We start from the raw sequence: 25,653 nt of genomic DNA on the forward strand, positions 1-25,653 counted from the left end.
TTATCACCTGACAGGGGGGAGTTTCCCTGGTAGGACGTAGCGCATGGAAGGAACACGTTTTTCCAACCAGTTCCTTTCCCCTCCATCAGGTGCCCTGGCTGACCAGGGGGAGGCAGTATAGAGACGAGGATTACTGCATGTTTTTTTGTGAGGGTACCTACCCTAGGGGACACGGGGAGAACATACAAACTCCACACAGAAAGGCCCTTTCACCAACCCCACCTAGGGTATGGGCACTGATTAAGACTGCATTTTGTAGCAGATAATAACAAATGTGCTTAAGGAGCAGTGTGTGTGTGTGTCTGTGTCTGTGTGTGTGTGTGTGTGTGTGTGTGTGTGTGTGTGTGTGTGTGTGTGTGTGTGTGTGTGTGTGTGTGTCTACAGTATTGGCTCTCAACGTGCACCCAGTCAGAACCGCACTGCTCAAAAGCATACAAGCACATACTGCACGTGCGTGTGCGTTGGTGCATGCCACTGAATGGCTATACCTCGTCCTGGCTGCCCTCGCGCAGGTTGTAGGTGAGGTTGTGGTGGATGTCGTTGGAGAAGACGCTGGCGTACTCGGGGTAGAGCTCCAGCACCTCCCTGAGGCCGCGCACGCAGATGTACTGCAGGTCGCAGTAGGTCAGGGCCTTCACGTCCGCGTTGGTCTTGATGACCTTGTCAGTGGGGGGCAGGTCCGAGCCGATCAGATCCCCTTTACCTATACGGGTCAAAACCAAAGCACCTGTTGTTAACTGGATCAGTGTCTATAACTACAGTATGTTATATATAGTGTCTATGCTATAGACACTATGAATGAAATACCTTATGGCAACCCACCAGGGTTATTGTAGTTGACTGAAATAAACTGAAATAAAAATTTAAATGAGGCCTTACAAAACAAAACAAACTAACTGAAATTGTGTTTTTACTAATGTTCTAAGCTTTAGTCTTTGTCAAAAAATCTTCAAAAATATAATAAAATAATATTTTTCTGACCTAGACGAAACCTGACTAATATTACATAATACAATAAAATTTACATATTACCAAAAAAAAGTAATACAAACTAAACTAAAACTAAGCCTTTTCAAAACATAAAAAGTAAACTAAACTAGTAATCCCGTTTTTACAACTTATCAAAACTAAACTGAAATTGAAAACCAATAGCAAAAACTAAACAAAACAAAAAAACGAATGAAAAATTCAAAACAAAAGTAACCTTTCCCTAGATACTGAGAGGCTTATTCTCATGGCATGAAAATCAGTATGTAGAATAGTGGAAATAATGAGTGTCCCCTGAGGCTCCCTGTATTTCACACCCTGCCTTTGGTTACTTTTTGCTTCTTTACGCTCTAGGCTACCACTGCCAATTAAATTTCTGATTAGCATTTTTATTTTATTTATTTATTTATTTTTACAAAAATGTGGAAATCAGCAGCATTTATATACATTTCCCCCCCCTATAATGACAATGATGTTGGCTGAGAACAAAGCAGGTGCTGCTGGTCATGCAATTACACAGCCATTCTGTGAACCGGTGAACAGGCGCTGTTTTTCGATGATCGACCTATGTATCTTGGTTCCTGATGCACCTGGATAAACTCCAGTGTGTCCTCAGCCGTGAATCTTACTACAAAATCAACAGCAAACTTGTGATTGGTGGCCCGACCTTTATGCATGTTTGACATGAAGGTGAGTTCCTTCAGTTCAGTGAACGGTGGCACTTTCACTTGGACTGATTGGTCAGCTGCTGTTATCGCAGTAAGTAAAGCACACACATCCAAAAGTAAAGTGCCAGGTTGATGTGCAGAAGCAAGTACCAAAAGAGAAGTGTGGACACTGGATCCAGCTCCAAAAGTTTTGTTTTGTTTTGATTACCACCTAGGCGACGTTTCGAGCCTATATCCTGGTATTCTCGCCTGAGGAAGAAAACACACACAAAAAAAACACCTTTGGAGCTGGATCCAGTGTGTTTTATCTTTCAGCTGCCCTATCACACCCAGAGGGAAGATACAGCTTTAACTTCCACTGATTGGTTAGCTGCCATATCAGGCCTAAAGGGCTCATATGACAGCTGACAGATCATCATTTAAAAAGCTTATCATCCATTTGGACCTTTTATCACCCATCCACCCTTATCTATTTTTGATCTTACCTCCTCCCCCATGATCCATTGTCAAGAATGACCCCCATGAAAGCGTTTGATCCTTGACACCAACCTAGTATGGCCAACACCATGTTGTCCTTGAGCACCTCCAGGGAGCCGGAGCAGACAAAGTAATTGGCGTGCAGCGCGTCGCCGTGGCGGATCAGGTACTCGCCGGGGGCACAGAAGGAGGTCTTGATGTGGAGCGAGAGGGAGCGAAGGCAGCCGCGGCTGGCGCCCTCAAAGACGGGAAGCTGAAGGATGTCCTTGTTGAGGTGCATGGCGATGTCCGCGCGGAGCTCGTCGGGGAAGTCGTGGAGGAGCTGGGAATGACACGGGGAAAGTCGGACGGCGGTGAGAGAGAGACTGGTACAGTGACCGGACTTGCTCGGGATTGTCCCGGTTTCAAGCTGGGTCCTGACAAATATCTCAAAAACACTAAAATGTCCCGCTTTCCAACATTCACTACCAATTTTGTCCTGTTTTTTTTGGATACTTAAACTAATAACACCTGTCTTGAGTACTTATATAGATGTTTATCATGTCCTGTTGTGTTGAAAGGTCCAGTCACCTAGTTGTGAGCTAAAATAATTATCCCCCACGCTGATGAAAACACCAGATGAAAATTACATTTCAAAACCAAATAGCGAAAATAGCAGATCTACAAGCTCACAACTGAGAGATGGTAGATCTGCTATTTTCAATGTATTTTTTAAATCAGATTTATGCTAGTCGATCGGCTATTTTATTTCCCACGATAACAGAAATCAGAAAATACACTGTTTAAGTGGTTAAATGAAATGTTCATGAAAGACTGCAGAAAGGCTGAAAAGGTTTTCCTTTTTGGCAACAGCCGTGGAACAAATGGGATGACTCACGTAGGCTACCATGACTGTTACACAGTATGTTGGCGTTTTGCAGAATATGGCAACGTTCGAAACCAAAGAACAATCTTGGAGCCCCTTACCTCATTGGCATCGATGCCGTTGTTGACAGACCATGTGGTCTGGAAGTACTCCAACATGCGCTGTTTCAGCTGCTGTGGCAGCCGGTGCACGCGGATGAAGTCCTTCAGATCCTTCATGCGTGTGTGGTACAGCGAGCGGCGCGAGTACATGCGCTGGATGATGGCCGTCACGTTGCCAAAGACCACGGCGTGCATCAGTGCTATTCACGAGACGAAGAGAGAAGTCATTTTTGAAAGTCATGAATATCTGTGTTATGAAAACAAACTACAGGTATTCCCTGAACTGAAAAAATACAGGTCAATGTGACCTAAAACATTATTTTCAGCCGAGTGCTTGGTTATATTAATATTATAAAGTTTAATTCCAGCATAGTCTTTAAAAAATGTGAGGGTGGCATGAAACAAAATCAAATTCAGTGAAATAATTTGACACTGTTCCACACAGTGGTTGTACAACAGAAACAGTACAGCAGTGGTTCCCAAACAAAAGGTCGGGACCCATTTTTGGGTCACAGGCTCATTTTATGGGTTGTGAGTAAATATCCTTTTTTTCTTTATATTTTTCTACAAAATATGTACTGTATTATCAAAAATATTTTAAAAAAAAGTATAATTTATTTCCCAGAACTTATATAAATAAGGTTTTTTAAAGTAAAAAAAATTAGAAAAGAAAATCCATAAATTACACTTTTAAGAACTAGTGAAAATAGCAGTTCTACAAGGTCACAACGCATCACATTGTGATGCATTTTGAGGTTATATATCTCTTATTTTAACTTTTGAAATAGGGCTTATGTGTTTAATTATGTATTTGTCAAGTTTTGTAGGTCAGTTTTTGTAAATCGTATTAATCTTTTGGTTATATTGAGCTGAAAAGTGTGGGAAGCCCTGCAGCACTGCATGCTGTCCCGAGGATTTTCTTTTTTCTTCTTTTTGATAAGATGGACATAATAAACGCAGATTCAATCATTATCTTCTGGGCTGTTGCACTAATAACAACCACCGCCTCAGCTTTAGAATAATCCCTTTATTGATTTTAAGAGACAGCAGTGTACCCTTTCCGCAAGCTGTCTCTCAGAAGGCCAGCCAAATCAGCCCACCTACGCCCCTGCCGAGTTCTTCCGCCTCCGCTGTGCCAAGAAAACGGAGGCGGCAGGTGCCAGGGGTGCTCGGTGCCAGGGTGGACGCCCCGAAGACGCCAGACTCACCGCCTATGAGCATGGTGCAGATGGAGAAGATCTTCTCGGCGTCTGTGTTGGCGCACACGTTGCCGAAGCCCACGCTGGTCAGGCTGCTGAGGGTGAAGTAGAGGGCAGCGATGTACGAGCTCCGCACCGAGGGACCCCCAATGGTGCTGTTGGCGTAGGGAGTCTCCAGGCGCTTGCCTAGCTCGTGCAGCCATCCTTGGGTGTGTAGAGAGAGAGAGAGGGAGAGGGAGAGGGAGAGAGAGAGAGAGAGAGAGAGAGAGAGAAAGAGAGAGAGAGAGAGAGAGAGAGGGAGAGAGAGAGAGGAGTTGGGAGTTCAAAGGTTAGAGATCTAGCTGCCTGAAACATCTGCTGTCTGAAAATTACCAAAAGTTACTCCACATTTGTTCCAAGTTTGTGCATCGAGGGTGAGAAACACTAGCATCATCTGGCTCAAACCTAACTAAAAGATTGATATTCTCTAGTACAACGGAAAGAGACACAAAAGAGAGGGTTGATAGCGGGGGTGACATGCGGCATATAGGGGACACTACTTGCAGTGCACCAGGGCAGCAATATACTGCAAGTATATACTGTATATATGAATTATTAACATTTTACAATTTTCTCCTTTTCCGGCACCAATTGGCCCCTCCCGGCAACCCCTGGCGGCCTCCCTGGGGTCCTCAGCCCCCACTTTGAAAACCTGTGACCTAGCCCGACTCCCACATGTACAGTAGCATCACTGTGAAGCACGGTGATATAATCATTCAATTTGAACATGTCTGTGCGGCCGGGGGGGACAGAGGGGGCTTTTCTCTGAAGCAAGAAGGGGAGGGGGAGGGGCTGGGGGAAGCACCGAGAGGAGGCTGGCAGCGGCCCAGCTGGCCGGCAGGTATACCAGCCAACCAACAGACAGAGGCAGAGTCAGGAGGGTGGCATGGCCGCCTGCGTGGGACACGGCTAAATTAGATTGCGTCCGCCAGGGACGAATAAAGGCCTCGAGCTAATTAGCAGGTATGACCTAATGTCTCAGTGGACAAACACACTATACACAAACACGCATGCACACGCCACTCGCGCATATACACACAGATGAATGTGTGTAGAGCGTTTCCGCAGTAGGCTGAACCAGACGTTCAATTATGACTGGACGCTATAGTATTATACCAGCGGTTCCCAAGCTAGGGTCCGGGCCCCCTTTAGGGGGGGGGGGCTTGTCTGTTTGGAGGTAGTAAAACATTTTAAACATGTTGCACAAAAGCATACAGTAGCTTACATTTTTGGGTCATTGTATTGTCAGAAATACTCAAAAATAATCTAATACTGTACATGTGTACTATTTTTCAAAACGGCATCATATTTTTGCTTTTTGGTGGTTAACATGTATGAAAGACACAAGATTGTGTGTGTGTGAGTCTGTGAGCCCGTACATGCGTGTGTTTGTGTGTGCATGCATGTGTCGGGTGTCTCAGTTTATGTCGGTCTGTCGGATGTAAGGAAATAAACGTTGGGAACCAACTGGTATAATTATACGTACACACAAGCCGCTGCTGAAGGTCAGAAATAAGAAAAGAAAGACCTCAGTGACCTGTGCTTGTTAAAGCATGTCTAAGCAGAGACACCAGCAGCACACATGCTCCGTCTCAACATTTGAGATTTCCGATCCGATATCAGAACATGCTCATTAGAGCCCCGAGGTCTGATCTGGCTGCCGTACCACCGTCAGCGCTGTGCGAGCTTCCTGTGGTATTTCTTCCGTAACTATTTATAGCCGAGGTCCAAGTGGGCACAAAAACAAATCCGTAGCCTACCCCTCATTTTGGCATGCACTCGCGCTTTGCTGGCTGCCATTAATTTGAAACAAGTAGCCGATCCGCTCTGTAAGGAGCCTGACTCAAAAGCTGTGATTCACGTCCAGATTTCCGGGAGCCCACGGCAGTGCCGGGCGCTACTGTATGTAGTCCTTAATGACATGTTAAGGTTCAATTCCTCTGAGACGGTATGAAGAATTGTATCCACTGACCTCTGCAACAGCTGCTGGTATTGAGATAGACTAATTTAGTCCCTTACGGAGAGAGAGGGAACGGTGAAGCGTTTTTAGATCAAAAAACCTTCTCCCTCTGGCCAGAGACTGTGTAAAATAACTTTGTTCTGGACCGAGCCACACGGCACTTCCTGCTGTTACAGTAAATAAAATCCCACCAAAGCCTTCCATCTTGTGCGGGTTTTAGCCTGGCCTACTCTGAGAAGTTCTGACTATAATTTGTCTCAACTATTATGTGACAATGTCCTAATTTTCATTTTCCTTTCTCATTCTCCAGTCCCATGCCGCATTGTGCCAGGAACATTGTCAATATGTCCGGCACAATGGGGGCATGGGACTGGGAAATAAAATGACAACCCTTGGCCCCAAACCTCTTGTCCTCCGGCACCACGGAGGCCAGGGGAATCCCCACAACACATTCTCACTGCCAACTCCTCATATTTTGATGCCTGGTCAGGTGCCTTACGTGTCCAATGATGGTGCCGAGGGCACCCTTTTTCATAGCAAGCGTGTTGATCATAAGTGATTCCCATCAGAGCTGCCTTTTTTCAATGTTTTCAAAGTTTTTTAACCACTTTCAAATAAGCAAACATCAAGATCGTCACTTTTTGCGCAACACTCACAAAATGAGGGCTTAAGTGGTTACATTGTGGCAACATTGCCTTGATCTCAATCAGGTCCACATTCCATCGTCAACCACATGACAGCACAGTATTGGACCACACTAAAGGGGTTCCCACTTTTAAAAAAAGTGATGCCAATTGCTCCTGACCAAGTGTCCATATGTGAGAACGAGTTGGGGGTGAGAATGTGTTGGTCCCAGGTAGGGATGTAACAGTTAATCTAATGAATTGATTTAAAAAAAAAGACGATAATCGATAATTTCATAAAATATTGGATTGACAATACCAGGTTAATCACCAAAGGTGACAGAGCCTTTCAGTCTGTAGCACCTAGACTCTGGAATGCCCTTCCTTGTGGCCTGAGAGCTGCAGCGTCTGTGGATGTTTTTAAGAATCAGCTAAAAACACTACTGTTTCAACATGCTTTTGGGTAGAGCTTCTCCTCCAACGGTGAAATATGTCTGCCGTTTTGTTTTCTCTGAGATGTTTTTTTTTTCTTCTTCTGTTTCTTATAATTTGAATGTTTTTTGCTGTGTTTATTTATGCTGTATGTAAAGCACTTTGTGAGTCCTCTCTGTGAAAAGTGCTATACAAATAAAATGTACTTACTTGCTTACTTACTATCTGCTATCATGAAACGCTACGCCTCACGATTACTCGAAAAAGTTAATCGATAGAATAATCGCTAAGAAAATAATCGACGGTTGCAGGCTCGCAGCCCCTAATACTGTAGTCCCGGGGGTTGACCCACCCACCTATGTCCCAGGTGTCCGAGTCGTTGAGCTCCATCTCCTTGCGTCCGATGATGTACCAGATGCAGGCCATCCAGTGGGCCAGCAGGGCGAACATGGACATGAGGAGGGTCAACACCATGGCGCTGTACTGGGAGTAGCGGTCCAGCTTCTGCAGCAGGCGCAGGAGACGCAGGAGGCGCACCGTCTTCAGGAGGTGGACCAGGGACGTCTGCAGTGGTGGAACAAAGCACTCAAGAGTTTTTACATAACCACTTAAAACCCCAGCCTCCGTATTGTGGCTTTCACTGAAAATAGCAGATCGGCGCGTTGCGTCGCGTTGTGAGCTTGTCGATCGGCTATTTTCAGAGAAAGTATTCCCCACAATAACAGAAAACTGAAAATACACTAGTATAGAGCCCTGAGGGACTCCGCTTAACCATATGGGGTTTAAGTGGTTAAGTAAAAGTAGCAATACCCCCAATATAAAGCTACTCTGTTACAAGTAAAAGGCCACTATTCCAAGTTTTTTACTTGAGTAAAAGTATACAAGTATTGCCATCAAATATATTTACAGTAACCAAGGTACTCACATTTTTCCAAACTTATCAAACGTTTCCGAAAATATTTGTATTAATGATCTAAATCTGCAAAGTAACTAGTAACTAAAGCTGTCAAATAATTGTAGTGGAGTTAAAAGTACAATATTTGCCTCTGAGATTTAGTGGGGTAGAAGTTTAAAGTATTTACTCAAGTAAATTAAATACAAAATGTAGTACGTTGGAATAGTAAATGTACTTAGTTATTTTCCACTGCTGGACACGAGGAACGATGTCGGAGAGTGAAGAGGGGACAGGATGAGAGAGGAATTCAGTTTGATTGGGTCTGTTTGAGATTTTATCAGTCTCTGTTGGGAAATTAGATTTGTAGGCAGAGGTGCCAGGCACGACAATGTCACCCCTGGGTGACATTGAGTTTGAAATTTCACGGTCGCCAAATGAAAGCCCATAATATGCCTTCCCATTAGTCGATGATAGTTAAAAAAATTACTATATTTAACCAGTTTGTAATTATATGGAAATATGTACAGTACTTTTAACCCACAAAACATTGAGGAGATATACTGTATGAGAGAATATGAAAGAATATGTTGTTCCAATTACACCCAATTTAATCAGGTAATAAAGGGATCATTGAACGCCTTTCTTGAAAGTTTCACGTCTTCCCTTGCAGTTGTTTTCCCATAAAACAGCTAACAAACAGACAAATTGGATGAAAACAAGACCCTCCAGGCAGGGCAGGGTAATAACAAGAAGGGAAAGGTAGGAACAACAAAAATATTATTGTGTACTGTACATTAAAAGAAGCAGAGAGAAAGGAAAGTGAAAGATTAATCTCAGGAAGCTGTTCTGGAAACTGGAAGCCTTTTGGGTTGTTTATGGTGACACACACACACACACACACACACACACACACACACACACACACACACACACACACACACACACACACACACACACACACACACACACACACACACACACACACACACACACACACACACACACACACACACACACACACACACCCCCCCCCCCCCCCCCCCACACACACGGGAGATCAAATGAAAATCTCTGAGGACAGTGGCTGGCAGACTAGAGTTGACTTTACAGACAGTCATTAAAGTAACTGAGTCATTGAACTGCTTACTGCTGAGCGGCTGCAGCACGTTCAGACGACAAGCCGTGCCGTGCAAACAGCAGAGAAATGGACGTTCTTATTGCCACTTAGTACTTTTAAATGTTTTTTTCATTCGATTCGAGGGCCCAGCAGCAATTGGTTGCAATCTTTTTTTGCAACAACAAGCATATAGTATTTATGATTTATGTTTATTAAGGTAATAAAATCAAGTGTAAAGTTCGGCCAAAAAACATCCACTTCAATGGAGCCTAATTGCTTCTGACACCAGCAGGGGTGAAACAGCGAGACTACAGGCCATTCATATGAACTGTCACTTCCTATACAGCCTCAATGTACAAATCAGAAGCTGGCCCCTTGGTTGTGGCACGTTGTGAGCTTGTAGATTGTCTATTTTTGCTATTTGTTGCATGACATAGAAATACAGTATATAGGGCTTAAGTGGTTAATAGAGATTCACTTCTCTCCTTCTCACGTCGACTAACTGCACTCTGAAAGTGGATGTAGTCAATTGAAAGTCTGATCATATGATCAGGATTACTGAACAGACTAAAAGCCCTGACACATAGAAAGTGTCAGACACCCACGTCAAGAAACAGACCCATCGTTTTTAACAGCTGTAGAGACACTGTAGGCGCCAACTCGCCAAGTGGGTTTACTTAGTCAAAACCTGCTATTTCAGAGCACGGTTCTATTTTCGAGCATCGAATCGGGGCACAGACCACCAACACACAATGTCTATTATGGCATCCAGGCATTGACGAGTTCAAACTTGTATTGTAGAGTATAACGTTTGTGTTTTCACTTGTTTGACTACCAACACCAAGAAAGTAGAGCATATCGCCGCTCCAGTTCTTAGATCTTTATACTGGATCCCTCCATGTCAAAGAATACATTTCAAAACGCTGCTGTTGGTTTATAAAGCATAGAATGGATTAGGGGTAAAACATTTCTGATTTTGTTGGACATCATGAACCATCCAGACCTCTCAGTTAATCTGGGACAGGTCTGCTTTCTATCCTTAGAATCAAAACTAAACATGGAGAAGCAGCATTCTGTTTTTCTGCACCACATTATCTGTTAGAATCTCCATGAAAACTGCACGTGTGCTGCAACTCTGTTCAGCTAAAAACCTTTGTTTGCCGATGCCTTTGATTGAGATTTTTGTATTATTCTTCGGCATGGTCATTTTACTATCTTATTTTTCTGTTTAATTTTGACTTCTTTTGTTTTTACTGAATTCAAAATGTCCTTTTATAATTCCTCTGCTTAATGTTAAATGTAAAGCACATTGAATTGCCTTGTTGTTGAAATGTGCTATACAAATGAACCTGCCTTGCCTTGCCTTGAGAAACTAATGTAGTCCAGTCTTTCTTTGTACATATTAGTCGGTGATGTCAGGGCTTTAAATGGCAAAGAGAGAGAGAGAGACAAGTTTCAAGAGCTCAGCTTTGCCAGAGTGCAGTCGGAACGGAGAGAAGAGAAAAAGTGTACACACCAAAGTGAACAGAATAGAAAAGCGCATGCAAGTGTGTGTGCGCGCATGCAAGTGTGTGCGTGCCTGTGTATTAGGGTACTGTACCTCCCTCCATCCCATTTGGGTTGGTGTGTTGTGGTTCAATATCTTAGTAATTGTGGGGCATTTATGGTGGACACGTGGCTTCAACATGACGCACATCACTGACATGAGCGTCGTTGACACTTTCTATCTGTCACAGCCAGGTGTGTGTATGTGTGTGTGTGTATGTGTGTAGCGTTACCTCCCTCCACTCCACTTGGTTTGGCGCGGTGTGGTTCAATTCATTAGTAATTGTGGTGCAATTACAGGGGAACATGCGGCTTCACATGACATGTGCAATTTACAATGCTTTCTATCATCTGTCAGGGCCTTTAGGGACAGCCAGGCCATCAGGCTGCTGAGTAGGCGTTGAGCCCTGTCACCCATGTCACTCTTACGTTATCCCATTACATTGGCGCTATCACTTTATGTACAGTATATATGATTGCAGGTGAATACTATCCATTCCCACATCGTTTGTTTCGGTTGGCAATCTCGTATGTCCAAAACGGTTATTTTTCAGAAAATGGGAGAAAAAAAAGAACCTGCGTTCCATTGGATCCAATGTAGTTATTATTTAATCACAAGCACCTGTTAATACTTTACATTGGTTCAATATTTATAAAACTCACACACATACTTAAGCACTTACACTTTCAAACGTTTTTTATAAATTAGCGAAAATAGAACAAGCTTCTAGATCGGCTATTTGCGCTACTTTAACTCAACACTGTGACACGATGAAGTAGGGCATTCATTTACGAACAAAAACATAAACAACTGCGATCTGGAGATACACGGTTTCTGCCCGACAGTGACGATATATTTCATACATCGTCTCACCTGTCGGGTGGAAAACTCATATGTCCAAAACTGTTACTTTTCAGGATTAAAAAAAATAAATAGCAAAAGCAGCAGATCGACAAGCTCAAAACGCGGCACAAAGCGCAGCGTTTTGATTTTGATGCTTTTGTGTGACACTGTAGTATGATGAAGTAGGGTGTTAATTTACGGAAAAACACAAAACGTTTGAATATGGAGATAAGAGGTTTCTGCCCGACAGCAACGACATACTTCTGCTATTTGATGTCTTATTTGTACAAGAGACTGAGGTACTCTGTCTTCATTACACACTTTATAAATATAAAAGATACTTTTACTTCCATTCTAATTAAAATTTCAACAACAATAATGTGTGTAGCTTGCACTAAAAATAATTTCACCACTCTCTTTTACACCTTTAAACTGCTGATGTGACAAATAGTCCTGTCAGTTATTACATAATCGCCTGATCGCAGATATTTGAGATAATTGCAATTATCTTTGCATAATTGTTTCCATTCATCTGTATAAAACAGGCGTATGTAATTAACAGATATGTCACATTTACATAATTATTTCCACGTCGTTTCTCATGCTCTTTAAACCCAGGAGAGAGAGAACCTGTCAGTTTTATAGTGTTCCAATTCCAATGTATCAGATTGATCTGACAGTTATAATGAATATCTGGTTTCGTACAGAGAATAGAAATAGGTTTTATTTATTTATATTATACAACATTTTTAACTCTCTTTAATCATTGCTTCTGGGGGGTCACTGGAACAACATATTTTGAGATGGGGGTCCGTGGCCAAATACATATTACATTTCGGGTGGTCCTTGACATGAAAAAGTTTGAGAACCACTGATATATACAGTAGCAACAAAAGTAAAAAAAAAAAAGAAAACAGTTAGGATTTATAATACTACTAATACTACTACTATAACTATAACTAACTACTATTATACTTGTAGAATCCCCAGAAGCAAAGATTTTAGTTAAAAATGTTCGCTTTGAAAAAAAATTTTTTTTACACAAATTGTCACGATTTTTCAAAAATAGCAGATCAACAAGCTCATAGCGCGGCACTCGGTGCTCCACTATGAGCCAAAGAAATCGAAAGTGACACCGATGCGTTCCCAGTCTAAATGTGTTAAATGTGAATTACATTTCAGTCGAATTGATTACTGTTATCTAAAGTGAAACCCAGTACATAGAGAATGATAGTACCACTGATGATAGTACAGTATGATAGTACAGTATGATAGTACAGTATGATAGTACAGTATGATAGTACAGTGTACCCACCACTGTGATGTTGAAGGCGTAGAGCAGGTCAAAGGGCAGGGCGGCCACCAGGTCCACAAAGAACCAGGTGGTGGCGTAGTGGATGCATATGGACCGGGACTCGTACTCCACCTGACCCGACTGGCTCACGTAGGTGGTGCGGAAGTTCAGGATGATGTCTGCACACACACACACACACACACACAAGTGTGACTCATCATCATCATGCACTAAACCTATACTAGACCAGTGGTTCTCAACCTTTTACTGGATCAGGGCACACTTGGAAATCTCGAACGCGTTGGCGGGCCCACCCACCTGACCACTTAACACGGCAGCCGAAGTGGTCAGATGGGTGGGCCGCGTGCATTTTCAGACCACGTTTATTTCGATGATCAATCGATCAATCGATTGTGTTCCGGCTCGGATCAGTGAAACTTATTACTTTTTTACTTTCAGTTCCGATTTATAGGTATCCCAATGAAAACTTTTTTTGAAATATATTTTTTAATATTAATGTTACATTATCATATTATACAGAATTCAAACAACTACAATCAGAGTGCAACGGTGCACTTTGAAAAGAGGATAAAATAGATACGATTAAAGTAGATCAAAGGAAAAGAAAACGCTAAAGATAAAGGAGCATAGATACATATATAACAGATACTCCCTCATTTAATCCAAGAAATTATTAAAACGACATTTTAAGTCCAGGCAAGACCTACAGTAGCCGTCCTCCTTAGCCATCATTGGGAAGGGTAAGCAATCAGTGTCATTTTAGATGCCTTTGGTTATTCAAAAATAGCAGATCTACAAGCTCATAGCACGGCACCGCTATGAGCTTGTATATCTGCTATTTTTGAATAGCCAAAGAAATGCGTTCCCGGATTGAATGGGTTAAATAAATATGTTTTTCACTTAGACTTAACACATTCGGTACCAGAGTATATTCATAATATACTGTTCGTCGTCCAGAGAAAAGAAAATATAACCGGAGCTTACCGTGTGAGGTAACTTGTTTTGCCCTATTTTTGCCTAAAAATCAATTTTTCAAGCTAAAACCGAAAACCGGAAACGGAACCCGCTAATTCTGCATCCGGGTGAGTGGGAAGTGAGTGGAAAGGGAACCCAATGACAGAGTTTACAGAGAACAGCGCGATCGTTTATTAAACCACAAAAAGACCACTTCACGTAGATCTACGTTTTTTTCTTCTCTATGGCACTCAACGCCACTTTTTGCAAAACCGTAGATTTACGGTTATGTGTTGTTAAAAAACGGCTAGGGCTGGGGCTTGTCTATTAATGTCTAATGTAATCTGGAATATTATTCCAGGTTTGTGGTGCATGGTAATGAAATGCTGCTTCACCATATTTTGTTCGAAATATTTTTGCGGCCCACTTGCAATATCCTCATGAGTCAAGACCCGCCAGTGGGCCTTGACCCACAGGGTGGGAACCGCTGCACTACAAAACCCTGTTCAATCTCCTTCCTATACACGACACAAACACTAGCAGGTCATAGGTCACTGTCAGCTCTGTATCATCGTCACAAATCCATGTAATGCAATGTAATCACCATAAAGCAGTGGTTCTCAACCAGTGGTCCGGGGACCACCAGGGGTCCTTGAGGGGGTTCCAGGTGGTCCCCAGCTAAATGATGGAGAGTTGGTGACCAAATAGACCCTTATAGATCTTTAACTCTTGAGAGTGTAAAATGAATAATCGAGAAGCAGGTGTTTTTTGTTGTCGTTTTTTTGTTAACCCTGTATTATACTGTGTTGTACAATGGTGGCATGCAAAAATGGGCAAAATAGCTGATCTACAAGCTCACAACGGGCTGCGTCGCAACGCATTGGGAGCTTATAGATCTGCTATTTTCATATTTTTTTTCCTAACGAGCTGGAGACCACCTGCTACTGAACAAACACTATATGATCAGAAAAAGGAGTTTTTTTTTGTATTATCAAATCCTTACAGCACCTTCATGTTACCGAAATTATTATAACATCATTGAGGACATTTGACTAATACACTTTGAACTTCTCTGCCTTTCGTTGATAACACGATCAATCAATCAATCTACTCCCTGGTGTAAATGATGACAGTTTCCCCCACACGCTTTGAATGTTCGACAGCATGCATAATTAATCAGGTTTCCACCGTCTATATCAGACAGTAGTCATCCAGCTACCTGCCAAAGCAGCCCAAAATGAAATGTCTCCAATGCCCTCCATTGATGCTGGGTGCTCAAGTTCCAACACTGGATATATTAACTGAAAAGCACTTTATATTGGAATGCAGTGGCCTGCAATCAGTGTTCTAGGGAAGGATACTCTCAGCCAGTCCTGCAAATGTGTACCATCTAACTTTTAAGAAACTGAATAAAATTATGCCAATTTCATTGTGTTTTAAATCATTGCAAAACTTTTCCTGACTGAGATGAAATCATTGCACTGAATACGTTACACTCTTCTGTCTTCTAACCCTGCACAGGAGAATATAGTCATGAGCATATTTAGCAAACCAGATGAGCACCGGGGTTATATAAACCTAATAGATTTAACCCATTAAGACCTGAGGCCAATTCTACAAAATGAATGTCATCTAAATCCTAACAGTTTTCTGAAACACTTATGTTGCTCTAATATCAGTGGTTTGCAAACTTTTCCATGTCAAGGACCCCCAAAATTATATGTGTATTTGGTCGCGGACCCCCATCTCAAAATATTTAGTTCCAGGGACCCCCAAAAGCAAAGATTTGCACAAATGTTCACGATTTAAAAAAAATAGCAGATCTACAAGCTCATAGCACGGCACTTAGGCCGCACTATGAGCTTGTAGATCTGCTATTTTTGAATAGCCAAAGAATAGCCCCAAAAAATAATGTTTTGATCTCCTTCCCACTTGCCCCCCACCCCTTTTCTCCCCCCCCCCCCCCCCCCTCTTCTTTCTATGGAAATTAACGTTGCGATGGGAACGATGTACAAAAACGAATTTCACCCACTTTTTTACCTTGTAAACCTGTGATGTGACAATAAACCTGATTCTGATTGTAAGTGGTTAAAATCTAAAATGACAGATGCTTTCCCGCTCTTAATGGGTGTGAATGTGAATGTACACAGACTATAGACATGGTGGCATAGGATCTGCGCCCATGATGGCTTCATGAATACATCGCTTACTGAAAATGTTCAACATTTTCAATAACAGAGAACAGACAGTGTTTGAGAGTGCATTTTCTCTCATTAACTCTAATTGTTTTCAGCTGCAGCAACTCACTTAAGTTTTAGTTAGCGGCTGAGCGTTGGTTTATTTCACCGCTCTGTCAACACTTTCAACAAAAACAGAAAACACCCGCCACCACACAACAACGTATAAATTAGCCGCCGAGCGCTTGCCGTGCACATTTTGTGATAATTTAGACAATACTGACAGCAGGGTTGTTTACGGTTCAATTCCCACTGTTCTCTGTGCCTTCCAAAAAATGATACATCAACACAGTGTGTCTGGGTTGGAACTGATGCTATTTCAGGCTGCTGAAATAATACCCCCTATCTAAACGCTCATCTAAACCATCCTTCACCAAGTTTGATGAGGAGAAAGTTGTGCTATTACTTCACAAAATGCTAGAATAGACAAGAAGGGCTGAATGTTTACATCCTCCCACTCACATGCTTTCAGTAACAAGACAACATCTTCAGGTCCCAGGTGGGTCTATTAAATATCGTCGCTGTCGGGCAGAAAGCTTGTATGTTCAAAACTGTTACTTTTCAGGAAATGGGGAAGACATTACAGGATCAAAATGTAGTTATTATTCAGTCACAAGCGCTTGTTACTACTTTTCATTGGTTCAATATTTATGAAACCCACAGACACATTTAACCATTTCAGCTTCAAAATGTTTCAATTATAGCAAAAAAAAAACTGATCTACTAGCTCACACCGTGAGGCGTCGCATCGTGACGGGTTGTGAGCTTGTACTGTAGATCAGCTATTTCTGCTACGTTTGTTGTATGGCAAAGCAGGGACTTGAAAAAAAACCATATACGTTGAAATATGGAGTTGCAAGGTTTCTGTCCCGACAGCAACATTCTGAGATGGCCTGGAACAACGTGGCAGAGATCTAATCAGAGCTTCACTTAGTGGCACATGGATTTGGAGAGCAGCAAAACAGAGCCCTTGATTCACAGCAAAACATCTCCCCTGTCACCCCAACTTCAATGGCTCAATGATTGAACGCCTAATTTGGCGGGTTTATAATTATTAATAATGATGTTGCACTGCAGTTGTGATTTGGACATGATAGAGTTGTGATGATGACGATGGCGAAGAAGATGTGGAAGATGACATGTAACATTCTCAGGAACATCCATGCATTATCATACAGTTTGATTTTTAACTGATTTCATAGATTTAGCCGATATTTACAGGATGAAATTAGTTTTCTCTATGACTGAAAGAAAAGAAAAGCATCAGCAATGTGATTTCTAAATCACAGACAGTCATCTATTGTATGTAATGTAACAAAAGCATTTCTTATTAAATTAGAAAACCTTACATATTGTGGAGAAAGGTTGCGCTTGCTTGAGCTTGAAAGGCTAAGAAGTCAAAATTATAAGAGATCTCAGACTCTGTAATGTGTTTTTCTGTTTGAAGCGCTAGCAGCACAGATAGTGAAACATAGAAAGTGTTTAGAAGCGATTTCTTTGACTGGCGAATTGATTTGAGAGGAAGGTTCAGAATGAATGCTATGATGATGATTGTACTAACACAATTCCGATCTAACCATTTCAGAAGGTCAGGATAACTCAAATATACCGTAATCTTGAAAAACCTTATGGTGTAGCCACACGTTGTATTGTTTTGATTCAGAGTTCTTCAGTGGCTCCCTGTATGCCAAATATATGATTTCAAAATACTACTGTTGGGTTATAAAAAATGGTTTGCGGCAAAATACATTTCTGATCTTGTGCGATATCATGAACTATCCAGACCTCTCAGGTCAGCTGGGACAGTCTGCTTTCAGAACCAAACTTGGAGAAGCAGCATTCAGTTTTTATGCACCACATTATCTGGAACACGCTCCCAGAAAACTGAAAAAAAAAATCTAATGTCCTTTTATATTGTGTTTTTGCTCTATGTCATGAATAGGTCTTTCCTATTAAAGGAGAGATCCGGACATTTTAAGTGTTATCTTTGATGTGTCGCTAATCACTCACCATCATTGAAAGGGACGTTGAGTTATTTCAGAGAGTCCCGTGTCGTCCAGTATGTCGACCCCCTCCGTTGGCATAATGGGAGCCCGTGTAAGAGTGAAAATCGTCTATTATAACCGATACAAAGTTAGTTTTTTCTCTACTACTGCTCATCGTGGAGTGTCATGATACTCAAACGTGCACTGAATGTCGCGAGCGACAGGGGACTATCTGGAATAACTCAATGACCCTTTCAATGATGGTGAGTGATTAGCGACACATCAATGATAACACTTAAAATGTCCGGATCTCTCCTTTAAGGAGATAGGTCTTCAACATCGCTTTTTTTCCCTCTTCCTTTTTGCTGAATTATTTTCTATCAATTACACACCCCATGAAGCATTGAATTCATGGAGATTGTTTAGTTTTTGTCGCATTCATAAGCCAATGATTTGATTACCGGCGGACTCTCCGGTAGGAGACTCAAAGAGTCTCCTTTGAGTCTCCTACCGGATACATTAGCATCTTTCCGCCGGTAATCAAATTATTGGCTTAGGAATTCGACAAAAACTAAAAGATCTCCATGAATTCAATGCTTCATGGGGTGTGTAATTGATAGAAAACAAGTAATTATTTTGGGTGAACTACTCCTTTAATGTTTTATGTAAAGCACAGTGAATTGCCTTGTTGGAATGCGCTGCTATACAAATAAACTTGCCTTGCGTTGCCTCAACAACGACTATCTCCTCGCTCCAGCATAAAGAGCAAATCGTGTCTCTCACCCAGTATGAAGAGCATCTCCACGGCGATGTCGCTCACGATGGTGGCGCGCGAGGTGGTCTCGGTGTCGTCGTCGTAGGGCGTGAAGCACACGTTGTAGGGCACGGTGACGGCCACGTAGAAGGTGGCCAGCAGGATGAGCCAGTCCCACAGGGCCTTGGAGATGCTGTAGTGGAGCAGGATGAAGCGGGACTTCTGCACCGTGGCCACCTTGTACTCCGGCACCGCCTTCTGGAACATGCCCTGTTGGCACAGAGATCAAATCACGTTCTATAAGTCAGTGGTTTTCAACCCTTTTCATGTCAAGGTCCATTATTGATTTGGCATTTGAGCCACGGAACCACCATTTGATGAGATTTAGACTCTCAGACCCACAAAATGTAGAATATTTTGTTATCGTTGGATACGATTTTGTCCACAATTTCATGCTGTATTGATGTTGGTACCATAGGAGAGATAACAGGCAAACATTAATCAAAATAACAATTCTTTAATTAAGTAATGCAGATGTTTAACAATAATTCAACTCTTGAGAGCGTAAAATGAAACCAAATGGACCCGTAAGGGTCCATTTGGTTTCATTTTACACTCTCAAGAGTTAAAGATCTATAAGGGTCCATTTGGTTACCAACTCTCCATCATTTAGCTGGGGACCACCTGGAACCCCCTCAAGGACCGCTGGTGGTCCCCGGACCACTGGCTGAGAACCACTGTTCTAAGTCAGCGGTTCTCAAACGTTTTCATGTCAAGGACCGCCACGTTTTTCCAAGATTGTTTTGAAAACAGCAGATCTACAAACTCACGACGTGACACATCGCGACGTGACGTGTGCTTAGATCGGCTATTTTCAAAAAGCCAAGGACCCCTTTGAGAACCACTAAGTCAGAGGTTATAACCACCCAGGAGGGGATCCCTGTGAAGCACACTAATGTTTCAAGTGGATGAGTGAAGGTTATGTGCTTAACATGTCTCTCTCTGTGTGTGTGTGTGTGTGTGTGTGTGTGTGTGTGTGTGTGTGTGTGTGTGTGTGTGTGTGTGTGTGTGTACACGTGTGTGTGTACGTGTGTGCGTTTGCGTGTACGTGTGTGTGTGCTCGCTCGCGCATACATGTGTTGGCCCGTGGTGCTTTTGTCAGATATAAAGAGGGCCGCTCCAGATAAAAGGTTGGGAACTACTGTTCTAAATGATCCTTGAAAGAGACAAGATGTGCACATGAATGTATGTACACAAGCACATGCACAAAGAAGGATTTTTTTAAATTTTAAGAATTAATATTAAATACACCACTTGGGCGACCCCGACGGGCGAATGGTTAGGGCTCGTACCACATGTCCAAAACTGTTACTTTTCAGGATTCAAATTCAAAAGTGTCAAAAGTAGCAGATCGACAAGCAAAAAACAACGTGTTTCGAGCTTGTGGATCTGCTTGTCTGGATCTGACCGTATACATTACATGTAGTTTTTTTTTAAAACACAAAAAGTTTAAATATGGAGATAGGTTTCTTCCAGACAGAGATGATAAGCTCTGATGTCTGACAGTGAGTGACTCCCGGACCATTTGATTCATGTCACTCCCCGACTCTCTCTCCTGGATTCCTGTCTCTGTCTACCGTGTGTCTGTCAATAAATGCTAGAAAAGTGCCAAAAAAACTAAATGAATACATTAATAAATAATAAAATACAGCCTAATTAATTTCAGGGTCAACTTGCCAATTATGCTAAAATATATCGTTGCCGTCGGGCATAAACCTCTCATCTCCATATTTTAACCTTTTGTGCTTTTTCGTAAATTAATGCCCGACTTGATCATACTACAGTGTCACACAAAAGCATCAAAGGTAGCAGATCTGCAAGCTCGCGACGCGTTTCGGGCTTGTAGATCTGCTACTTTTGCTATTTTTGAATTTGAATCCTGAAAAGAAACAGTTTTGGACACACATATGGTTTCACCCGACAAAGACGTTATATTGCACATAAGAAAAGCTGAATAAATTAATAAGTGGACGATGCTAAATGAGCTGTCAAAATAGATGATAACACTGTAGGGCTCAACGATGCTGTGCCAGGAGTTCGTCCACAAATAGATGCCAAGAATGCCAACACCTCATGTGAAGGCATATTAGCCTATGAAAAACAAAACCAAAGAAAAAAACCCACAGCACTGTTGTCTCTTATCTGGGCGAAACAGACTGCCTTAGACAAACAAATAAACGTGATAAATAATCATATAAAATCACTGAAGGGGAAAACTCATTAGCTCCAAAATAGACCATTTTCACAACACCATTTTGATATGAAATAGCAGGGTAAACACATTCCATTCAGGTCAGACAGAGTCAGGGTGCTGCTATTGTGCATGTTGGCTCACCGGAAAGGCTCCGCCACGCTAAATGGAACCTTAATTTGTGTCACTGGTAACACCTGTGTTTACCCTTCCATTTCATGTCAACATGGCTGTGGTGAAAAAAAGGTCTATTTCATACTTGTCTTGCGCCTGGCCTCACTCCAGCCCTCCAAAATGCCATTTTAGTTCTAGTTCGCTGATGCACTGGAGTGTCATTTACAAGGAAATTAGAGAGACTGGGACATTGTCCACATAAAATTCTTAACGAGGACTTTTACATTTTAAAAGGGGATGCCTTTTAAAATGTAAAATTCCTCGTTAAGAATTTTTGGTCGTACCGCTGGTTTCTGGACTCTGGCACTATATACTGTAATGAGCCCGCAGGTCTCCACAAACGGGTCTGTGCATATATAATAGGCTTAGCCAAGTTAACGAGACAGAAGATGAGGCCATTGCCTTTGACAGTGGAAAGAGAGCGAGGGCAAAGAGAAAGACAAGCACTAAACGAGCCGATATCCGTCGGCGAGAACAATGAGCCGGGGACAAGGCGAGCGCCAGAGAAGCCTGCTAATGAAGTATTAAATTGAATTTGCCTTGTGTATGTGTCCATAGGAGCCGATGAGCTGTTAACCCTAGCTCGTGCAATCTTCTAAATGAGACCTCTCGGACTGGCCAGATAGATGTTTGCTCAAGGACATAATTGAGGGAACGATTCGACTCCGAGAAGAGCTGAAATACTGGAGAATAATAACGTGCATTACACACGCCATAAAATCCTGAGTGTTAACCCATTCAATCCGGGAACGCATCTCTGTCATTTTTTTTTTCTTTGGCTATTCAATAAAGAACAGAAATACAAGCTCATGGCGAAAATCGTGGGTCTTTGAACATATATATTTTTAAAGCAAACATTTGTAAATCAAATCTTTGCTTCTGGGGATTCTACAAATCCTAACTAATGTTGCTATAATATCAGTGGTTCTCAAAAATTACATGTATTTGGCCGTGGACCCCCCATCTAAAAATGTTTTGTTCCAGGGACTCCAGGAAGTTGTAACAGAGTTAAAAATGTTCGCTTTAAAAGATATGTAATCAAAGATTTGCAAACATTTTCACGATTTTTCAAAAATAGTAGATCTACAAGCTCATAGAAAAACAGGGCGCATGCGCACGCTGCGACCGGCAGTGAGAGATATGTTTAATGTATGTAATATGTTTTACTGACTCTTGCTGTAAACCTATTTGCCCTTTTGGGACATTAATAAAGTTGAACCTTGAACCTTGAACCTTGAACCTCGAGCTTGTATATCTGCTATTTTTGAATAGCCCAAAGAAATCTAAAAATGACACAGTCAGATGCTTTCCCGGTCTAAATGGGTTAATTTGAGGATCTAAAATGTGACAATCGGTCGCATGAAAACCGGCGAACAGTCCTGTGAAGAAGCACCGCAGAGATGAAAGAAAAGTGGAAAACAACCAAGAGAAAGAATCGATATCTGAATAAGTAGCGTCAGCAAAAGATACAAAAATGACTCCCTAGGAAAAAAAATCAATAAGAAACAGCCCTTCTGGAAAAATCAATGAATAAAACAATTCTTTTCACTATAATTGCTATAAAGGTGCAAGGCGCTGGTAATTTGTCGAGCTTGACCCTTGGAGCTCGACGCCCTGCCTCTGGACAGGTGCTGTGGTGTGAAACCTTGGTCTTAATAGCCCCATTGCCTTCTTTCGGGAAGGACAGCTAGAGAAATGACTTAGCTAGAGGAGAGAGATCATGGGTGGCCTGCATGACCAGTAGGAGTGCCAGGAGAATTCCCAGTGGGCTATTGTGACTCAGGGATATTTACTCACGACCCATAACAATTGGGGGGGGGGAAAAAGTTTGGGAAACAGTGGGCTAGCCTGTATGTAGAACGGTGGGTATTATCAGTATAATTGCAAACATGTTATTTGTTGTTGCTTTACTAAAACGTAGCCTTGTTTCGTGAGTAAAACCCCCTGTCCTGGAAATGGTATGAGACATTAGTGAAAAGTGCACCCTGGCGGTGAGAGGCCAGGGAGAATAGCTCACGGAATCTGAACTAAAATACTATGTTGGAGTGAATTTCCTTGCTACGCCAGGACCTGTATATAAATCGGGATGACAGAAAAATAGGAGAATAAAAAGAGGTGCATGACTATAAAAACATTTATTCACCAACTTTTTTCATTCAGCTAGTCACAGCTGCAGTGTCGTTATTGTCTCCACAGTGGAGGGGCTCAATAACCTGGCACTACTTGTCATTGAGAGTGAACTGGCTCAGGACTGTAAAGACATTATAACAGACGCAAAGACAAAGAAGATAAGAAATGTGTGTGTGGTGGGCGCATATCTATTTTGACCTCCTCGGTGTCAAGAGTTATGTTTTGTGTGTGTGTGTGTGTGTGTGTGTGTGTGTGTGTGTGTGTGTGTGTGTGTGTGTGTGTGTGTGTGTGTGTGTGTGTGTGTGTGTGTGTGTGTGTGTGTGTGTGCGCGTGTGTGTACATGCATGCGCGCCTAAAACCCCTTAACTGCGGGTTTAAATGTCTGTTTATGTAGGAGAGAGAGCACATACAGTACATGCATTGATATGAGTCAAGCAGATTCGGGGAGGACCCGTTTACGCATGTACTGGACCTTTTCAGGGGCCCAGCTATTTCTGTGGGCAATCCTGACTATAGTCTAGTCATTGAAGCCACTAGATTTGGGTTTAGGCTACTTTGTATCTACTTGATTTGATAGGCAAGTTGTGACAACAACGTTGGACTGCATCAGCTGTGTGAAAGAGAGAGGCTGCGTGCACGATTACACATTAGAGAGTCTGTTAACCCTGTTAACTAATGAACCGATGCTGAAATGAAATACTGAACTGAAATGTGATGAGCAGAAGGGATAACGTTAGGTGAGCAATTTGTTTTCCACATCAGAAAGTGGGCAAGGCATTAAATGCCAGGACCAGTCCAGCCTTTAGAGCAGTGGTTCTCAACCAGTGGTCCGGGGACCACCAGTGGTCCTTGAGGGGGTTCCAGGGGGTCCCCAGACAATGATGATGATACTACAGTGTAGATTGGGACCCCCGAGAAATCAAAATGGTTGAGTCCCTGGCATATCTTTTCAAATGGACTAATATGTGTCAATTTGGGGGTTTTATTGATAAAATAAGTTAAATCTGGAAACTATCACGCTTATAAAAAATCTTTTATAAGACAGAACCAACATATGTCAGCCACCCACCAATAATAAAATAATAATAAAAATGCCAGCTAGCTCGCTGACCTGGCCTGAGGGAATTCTGAATATGAAAGCAAGTATAAAGTGTGAGAATGTGTGCGTGAAATTGTGAATATAATGCACCTTGAAAAGCGCTTTGGATAAAATGTGCTACACAAATGCACCATTTACCATTTCGCTTTAACTAAATGGTAAACTATTTCAGTCCATTAGGCTTCTGGGATTCAGTCAGAGCTACTCTGCTACATAAGCAGTTAAAATGCTGTGCTACACAGCGATGGGAAAGAGGCCTGTAAGTGGACTAGCAGGTGTTCAATTATTAAGAACTGCATTGACAACACTAATAGGTACTAGAAAAAAATCAATAAATACAGCTTTGAGAGAAATATGACAGGAATACTATGCCAAATGTTTACTTAACCAAAGCTGTTATAAATAGTCTACATCATGCAAACACAAGCAGACAGACAGGCAGAAGAGCTATGGGATAATGTCCTCTTGCGTTTTTATGGGTTTAATAAATAAGAAGCTTGGCTGCACCAACACAGTAAAATCTGTGAAATCCTCAGTATTAATCAACCCATTTCTAAATCTACACACTCTCAGTGGGTCACTCTCAGTGAAATGTAACACTTCACAGTGCAGGAAAATGAAGCTGATTTCCCTTAGCAGCTGTGGCCGCTGATGTAACGACGCCCCGTCAGTCAACGTCAGCAGAAGCTGGACTGTTGTTTTTAATTTGTCTTACATCACCAGCAAGGTCAGGTCCTCAACCTGACCTCGGTGGCCCTGAAGGCAAGTCAGCCGAGCGCGGCCTCGTGATTACAACTGGAACCGCCCTGAGCTGCTGCGAGATGTCATTGGATGTCACACGGCTACAGCTGATACGGCACGTCGTTAACTCTTACACTACATGGCCCAGCGTGCTTTGAGCTGCGCCACAGCTTGGGCGAGAGAAGACTGTACACATGGCTCAAAACATCACTCGAAAAGCGGCAACACGTGATCCCTAAGGCACAGAGAGAGACAACGTTG

General features: G+C 42.2%; 1 protein-coding gene across 1 annotated transcript in view; it reads right to left on the minus strand.

The window, feature by feature from the left end:
• Nucleotides 1–25,653, minus strand: part of LOC308104109 (voltage-gated delayed rectifier potassium channel KCNH4-like) — an 86,837-nt gene that overhangs the window by 19,361 nt on the left and 41,823 nt on the right. The window contains exons 5-11 of the mRNA XM_080454413.1: nucleotides 19,027–19,267; nucleotides 13,068–13,225; nucleotides 7,708–7,915; nucleotides 4,307–4,501; nucleotides 3,099–3,298; nucleotides 2,205–2,454; nucleotides 489–703 (exon numbers count right to left, since the gene is read on the minus strand). Of these exons, the coding sequence (XP_080310539.1) occupies nucleotides 489–703; nucleotides 2,205–2,454; nucleotides 3,099–3,298; nucleotides 4,307–4,501; nucleotides 7,708–7,915; nucleotides 13,068–13,225; nucleotides 19,027–19,267 (1,467 nt within the window). The remainder of the gene's footprint in view (nucleotides 1–488; nucleotides 704–2,204; nucleotides 2,455–3,098; nucleotides 3,299–4,306; nucleotides 4,502–7,707; nucleotides 7,916–13,067; nucleotides 13,226–19,026; nucleotides 19,268–25,653) is intronic.

The sequence above is a fragment of the Gymnoscopelus braueri genome, assembly GCF_963280865.1.
Source record: "Gymnoscopelus braueri genome assembly, chromosome: 17".
Lineage (NCBI taxonomy): Eukaryota > Metazoa > Chordata > Actinopteri > Myctophiformes > Myctophidae > Gymnoscopelus > Gymnoscopelus braueri.